This window comes from Pangasianodon hypophthalmus, chromosome 28 (assembly GCF_027358585.1).
Source record: "Pangasianodon hypophthalmus isolate fPanHyp1 chromosome 28, fPanHyp1.pri, whole genome shotgun sequence".
NCBI lineage: Eukaryota > Metazoa > Chordata > Actinopteri > Siluriformes > Pangasiidae > Pangasianodon > Pangasianodon hypophthalmus.
The window spans coordinates 9,722,197-9,729,222 of NC_069737.1; the positions used below are offsets into that span (position 1 = coordinate 9,722,197).

Genomic DNA, 7,026 nt, shown 5'->3' on the forward strand with positions numbered 1-7,026 from the left:
ATATTTGACTCATTAGAATAGAAATAACACAAGCATGAATTAAAAACCAAGCAGGGGGAGTGGCAGATTACAGTGTCTTCTTTGTATCTCATGTCATTCACAACACCTCTCAGAAAATATTTAATTGACAACATAAACAATAATGACATGCATTTCACAGCATTACCATCAAGTCTGCACATACTTCAATTTAACATCATGCTTTTATACACAACAAAAATATAGTTCAATGTGCCAATCAAGACAGTACTGTGTTTGTTTACGTTAGTTGATTATGATTTCTGTTGATTAAATAATTTCATGTGCTTTAGTTGATTTATTTGAATCATATTTGATTTATGTGAAGTCCTCTGCAGAGATTCTGAACTCAGAGTTGAACTCATTACTCAAACAATTTATTTTTTCAACAGTATTATGAAAGCTTTCAAGTTGCACCCAGCTGTCACCAAGCAAAGACACAACAGAAAAAAATTCCACACTACTGCTGGAATGTCATTAAATTGTTTTGAAGTTTATGACTTCAGAATTTTCATCCACTCTGTGCACTTGTGATAATGACTTGGCACCAGGAACAATCAAAATGATCTTCATTGGCATTTTAATCTTGATAGGAAAATGAAGCCAGAGCAGATCCTTATTGTTAGAACATAATGAAAATCTCTGTAAATTCCCTTGGTAGGACAAAATTAACACAAAGAGATAAGACAACTAAGGCCATCAATGGACCTAAATTGCAGCCGTAGCCAGTTTTTGATAAAACCCAAAATGTGATAATCAATTCAGAAACATGATTTCCAAGACTGAGAGCTATTCTCCTATAGTATGTATAACCGTGTAAGGACATAATTTATAACATTATATTATTAATATTATTTATCCATCTACACTTTACAGGCATCCCCACTTTGGAATTAATGAAAATGAAAGAAAGAGAGGAAAGCAATATGTATGTGTTATGTATTCCTCTTCTCAGTGTGTGCAGCTGTCAGCACTACAGTGATACTTCCGGGTTTACAGCTTGTTTCTGCCCCTGTCTTGTCACTGGTTATCTCCCTAATGTGTCATGATTACTCTCACCTGTTTTCAGTTCTTCCCTTGACTAATTTGTGCATTTAAGCCCTTGTGTTTCTTTATTCTAGTTGCAAAGTAACACCAAGTATATCATTGCCTGACTTACCAAGCATTTTGTTGGTCTTGCTGCTCTGGTTTTTGTTAAATGTTCAATAATGTTAATCAATATACTTTTAAAATTTTCAGCATCACATTTTTTCAAGTTATTAGAGACTAGGTAAGTAAATAATTTGAATAGCTCATGACTTTGTATGTTTTGTTCTTTGTATTTAATTAATTGGTTATTGCCTGTGTTTATTGATTGGTATTAGATTTCACTGCAGGAATTATGGGGCAGACAGTACCACCACATTTGGAGGGAGGAGCAGGTGTTGTAAATGAATAGTAAAACACAGTTGTCCTATTTACAGACCAACAAATCAAAGGATACCTATACATTTTTGAGTTAAATAAATGATGCGAGGTCTGGTTCATCTTCATTGCCTTCTACATTATTTACTTGAAGTTTTACTGAAGTATAAATAATCAAGCTGACCTGATAAATTAAATGAAAATCTGGGAATTTAGAATTTTCAGGTGAGCTGTGAAATAATCATTGCAGTTGAACCAAATATATTGCAAACTAATACTAGGTAATTTCACAGGTCTCAGTCTGTTTTGCACTGCTCAACTTCTTGGAATGCTACTCATTATTCTCAAACATTTCACTGCATCCAGTTTGCTTGCTTGCTTGCTTTCTTTTCAAATTTCCCTTCTCTATATACCTTTGTTTTCATTTTTATTCTTTAAATTCTTTCTACTAGTATCCTATCTGTACCCTCTCTTTGCTATCTGTGTATGCTTCCCTATCTGGTGCTAAATTTAAGCTTTTTCCACTCCATGGGACTTGTTAAATGACCTACAGTTTCCTGACCTCAATACAATGTTTCAATACTGGAGTAAGCAAAGACTCCTTTACCTCCCTAGAAGGCATGAACTTTAATTTGAAAAAGCATGTTGATGTAAGTTGACATTAAGCTTTGCTAATTAACATTAACTAGTTTTATTTAACTAAGTTAGCCTGTTTGTTAATGCCAGGTTAGATGAGATTTGACCCCAGTAGCTAACATAATTGGCTAAGCAGCAAGTCAAATTCTAGCTAATAGTAAAGAGAGGATATTTACAGCAAACTACACTATATGGCTTAAAGTATGTGGACACCTGGCCATCACACCTGTATGAGCTTGTTGGACATCCCATTCCAAACCATGGCAATTAACATGAACTTGGTACCCCAATTTTGTGCTTTTAAAAACCTTCACTCATCTGGGAAGTCTTTCCACTAGATTTTGGAGTGTGTCTGTGCAGATTTGTGCTTATTCAGCCACAAGAGCATAGAAGTTGGGCATTGATGTCAAGTGAGATGGCCTGGGGTACAGTCAGCATTCCAATTCATAACAACAGTGCTCATTGTGGTTGAGGTCAGGGCTTGGACCACTCAGTTTCCCATATCAACCTTGTCGAATCATGTCTTTATGGACCTAGCTTTGTGCACAGGGCCATTGTCATGATGAAACAGGTTTGAGCTTTTTAGTTCCAGTGAAGGGAAATCTTAATGCTACAACATACAAAAGACATTCTAGACAATTGTGTGCTTACAACTTTGTGGCAACAGTTTGGGGAAGGCCTAGATATGGGTGTCATAGTGTATGTACATTAGTCATGACCAGCTCATAGGAAAGCAAACTGTATTGGTAGTGTTGGTAACCAGAAAAAATGGCATCTTCTAACTTTTTTAGATAAGTAATCAAGGTTATGTTTCACATGAAAACGTTTAAAAACATGTACTTTTACTTTTGCATACTTGAATACATTTAAAAGTAACAATTAATTTTGTTGGCTGGATACATTCTCTTTTAAACTGAGTAAATTTTTTTAACGCCTCAATCTACTTTTTTTTTTCCCACTACTGCATTTGTAACCTAGTCTATTTATGGAAAACATCAGTGAGACTTTATCAATGAATGATGTTTATAATGGAAAATGAGTAACTCTGATCATAAGATTCATCCACATCAGTCTCTCTAGTCTTATCTGAGTTAGATCTGGCATTTGATGACTGATCACTGTCCATTCTTACATTTGTGCTGAAATAATGGTTGATTAAATCAGATGTTTATTCTGCTGGCTAAATTTACCATTTTTTATTAAAATATTACAAATCTGTCTGCCATATCTACAGTGAAAGGGATGGCATGTGCATCACTTATCATCTTCCGGGTTGGCGGCCATTTTGGGAATAGCACTTCCTCTGGCAGCCATTTTGTATCTCCAGCACTATATAAGGCCTCAACCAGCATGTGCTCATTGCCAGATGGTCTCCTCGGTTTACCTCGCGTGCCTGAGTAGCTATCCCACCCTGTTTCCCGTGTTAGTCTACCTGGTTTTGACCCTGCCTGTCTTCGGTATTTCAGTTAAGTCTGCCTTGCGTTATCGTTTGTCTGCCTGTCAGTTTTTGGATTATTTGGAACTGTTGCACTTGGATTTCTGCCTGCTCCTTTGGAATTGTCTGCCTACGGAGATTAGCCCTGCTGCCAATAGTGAATCAGCCATTAGCGCATCTCCACCTCTATGGGACTCTGTAATCTGTTTCATACAGTTCGTGTGGATATTGAGTTCCCTGTTTGTGAGTAAAGACTGTGAGCCTGCAATTGTTTATCTGCCTGTTGCTTCGTCCTTTGCATCAAGTCTGCCGCCATTGGCTGTGTGTAAACTGTTGTGCTCATTAAAGACTCTTAACATTGAATCTTTGTCCCCGTTCTGCATTTGGGTCCGACTCCGGTTCTATGACAGTACCATCTGGCCAGGCATGGACCCAGCGAATGCTCGGAGTTTGCAAGCGCTGTTCCATGTCACCACCACTTTCTTGGGGTTCATACTCTCGGCCAGTAGCATACAGATGGACCCTGACTGCATAAAAGCAGTCAAGGAGTGGCCACACCCTGAGACTCGGAAACAACTTCAGCAGTTCTTGGGCTTCACAAACTTCTACCGGAAGTTCATCAGGGGGTACAGTACAGTCGCCGCGTCCCTTCACCAGCTCACCTCATCCCTCTGTACGTTCACCTGGTCGCCGGAGGCGGAGCAAGCCTTCCTTACACTTACAGACCTCTTCACAACAGCCCCTATCTTAACCCTGCCTGACCCGATGCTCCAATTCATCATGGAGGTCGACACCTCTTACCTCAGCATGGGGACCGTCCTGTCTCAGAGGTCCCCTAAGGACAACCAAGTGGGGTTATGGTGAATTTGTACTGGGAGGTGTTTGGGGAGAGGAGTAATGACTGAGTTGTGTTGTTCCATATATATTTGCGATCTCTTTCTCTCCCTCTCTCAGTGAGCTGAGTGTATGTGAGCAAAGCAAAACAAGAAGCAGCAAACAAGCTCAAAATTTGCAGTTATTTTTTTCTGAAAAGCTTTACATTACTTATTTTTTGGCCACTTGGCAGAATTCAGGCACAGCAGCATCAAATGGATTTTCCCAGGCTGCCCTACATATGTGGTCCCATAATGGAATGGATTTATTGATATCGCTTGAAGAAGGAGGATTAAGGATTTTGTCCTTGAACTATCTTTTGACTAATGAAGTGTAGAAGTATCATAGATATTAATTTATAGGTCTTATCCAGCTATAAGCTTTATTCAAAAATTATAAAAAGACAGACATTAAATGTACATTTTGTCAGCGTCCGCCGGGAAAAAAAGCTCTTCTATTACTTTGACTAAGCAATACTTTAGTCTGATCTTCTTAGTTTGATAATCCTTAGTACAAGTATAAGTTTTTTTTAACATTTTTGAACATGTATAAATCTGTCAAAATAATACTCTACGCTGTGCACTGTTGCTGCTGACATACTATTGTTGAGTAATTTAGTAGCATAGTATTGGGAATTTGTGGGTTTCCTGGGGTTTTGTTTTTTTATTTTATTTATTTATTTATTTTTGATTACTACAGACTACTGTTATCTGGGTATGGTGTATTTACTTTCTTTCATACAGGTGCAGAACATGGGTGCTACCTCTGAGCTGTATTCTTTGGGATGTTTGAATGCTTGAATCCTTTCTCAGATGACATGAGGCTTATAATGTACATGCTGTACATCATATAAAAGTACTTATATTGTACCACAGGGGTTCCTAAACTTTTTGGGAAAGCAACCCCAAATGGACATAATGAATTTTCTGTGACTCCCAAGCCTTAACCACCCTGCAAGTCCCAGATTTGTACCATTTGAACATTTTATGATGATAGTAACATACAGTGCCACTAGAAAGTTTGTGAACCCTTTACAATTTTCTGTGTTTCTGCATAAATTTGACCTGAAATGTGATCAGACCTTCATCTATGTCCTAAAACTAGATAAAGTGTTATCTAGTTATAAAATTAAATTAAATTAAATTAAAGTGATGATGCAAAAACAATTTTCACATTTATTTACTGAGCAAAATTACCCAACATTAAATATTTTTTTTGGGCGAAAAAATATGTGAACCTTTTGCTTTCAGTAAGTGGTGTGACCCCCTTGAGCAGCAATAACTTCAACCAAACGTTTCTGGTAATTGGTGATCAATCCTGCACAATGGGTTAGAGGAATTTTGGCCCATTCCTCCTCAAAGAAACTGCTTCAACTCAGTGGTGATTGAGGGCTGCCTTCAGTAAACTGCTCTTTTTTAGGTCCTTCCATGACATTTCTATTGGGTTAAGGTCTGTCCTTTGACTTGGCCATTCCAAAATGTTAAATTTCTTTAAATTATTTGTATGCTTAAGGTTGTTGTCTTACTCCATGACCCACTTATGGTTAAGCTTCAGTTCACGGACAGAAAATCTGGTACATTTGCTGGTACAATCCAGAATTCACTGGTCCATCAATAATGGCAAGCTGTCCTGGACCCGAGGCAACAAAGCAGCCCCAAACTGTGATCCTGCCACCACATGCTTCACAATTGGGATGAGGTTCTTGCATTGCAGTGCAATGTTACAAAACATAACGCTTTTCATTTAAACCAAAAATTTCTATTTTGGATTCATCTGACCATTGAACATTCTTCCAGTAGGCTTCTGGCTTATCAGTGTTGTCTTGAGCAAACTTCCACCATCAGGCAAACAATGAACATTAAAATTACTCAATGCAAGAGTGACGTGTAGGTCTTTAGACATTACCCTGGGGTTCTTTGTGACTTCCCATAATATTATTCGCTGTTCCCTTAGAGTGATTTTTGCTGGACGATCACTCCTTGGGAAATTAATAGTGGTGCTGAATTTCATTTTGTATCTTCTCTGCCTCACAGTGGATTGGTGGAGGCCAAACTCTTTAGAATTGGTTTTGTAACCTTTTCCAGCATAATGTAGGACTAAAATATAAAATATTGTCTTACTCCACTGCTCTTCTATGACCAAAATTGGAAATAGGTGCAGCCAAAGGTTAATTGCGTGTTTTAATTTTGATTTAAATATCTGACTTCAATACATTTAATTATCTGACTCCAAAGAATAATCTTCCAGTTATTGCTAGAAGTGTAATCTCAGTGTTCCAATTGTATTTAATCTTAAACAGCTTTATGATAGGCATTATCATGAAAGCGACACTTCTACGTCAGAGGCTTCTATTTAGCCTATTTATTAAACAACTATTCTGTTGTGTACATACAGAGGTAACAGTCCAAAGATAAGTCAAAAAATAAAAAGTCCAATGTCTTACAATAGGTCCACTATGTAACTTGGCTATGCCAGAGTACAGACTCAATTACTTAAGCACAATTTTGCTTCCACACTTGACTCTCCCTAAAATGACTGCCTGGGGCTCTTTTATAGGCTTGGCTCTGCCCACTTTTGAAAACTACCATTGGAGGGGAAGATCTATACATTACAAAACAAATAACAAAATACAAACAAATAGACTCTCATAGCATCCAACT

The 7,026-nt window shown here is 37.7% G+C and overlaps 1 protein-coding gene across 1 annotated transcript; it reads left to right on the forward strand.

The window, feature by feature from the left end:
- The first annotated feature begins 1,159 nt into the window (after positions 1-1,159).
- LOC113544250 (uncharacterized) lies at positions 1,160-5,514 on the forward strand. Its single transcript, XM_053231052.1, has 2 exons — positions 1,160-1,288; positions 1,383-5,514. The coding sequence occupies exon 2, from the start codon at positions 3,425-3,427 to the stop codon at positions 4,355-4,357; it is 933 nt and encodes a 310-aa protein (XP_053087027.1). The 5' UTR covers positions 1,160-1,288; positions 1,383-3,424; the 3' UTR covers positions 4,358-5,514.
- Positions 5,515-7,026: the final 1,512 nt, after the last annotated feature.

Excerpts from the sequence above, each read along its gene's own strand:
- LOC113544250 (XM_053231052.1), top strand. The coding sequence starts at position 3,425 with ATGGTCTCCTCGGTTTACCTCGCGTGCCTGAGTAGCTATCCCACCCTG.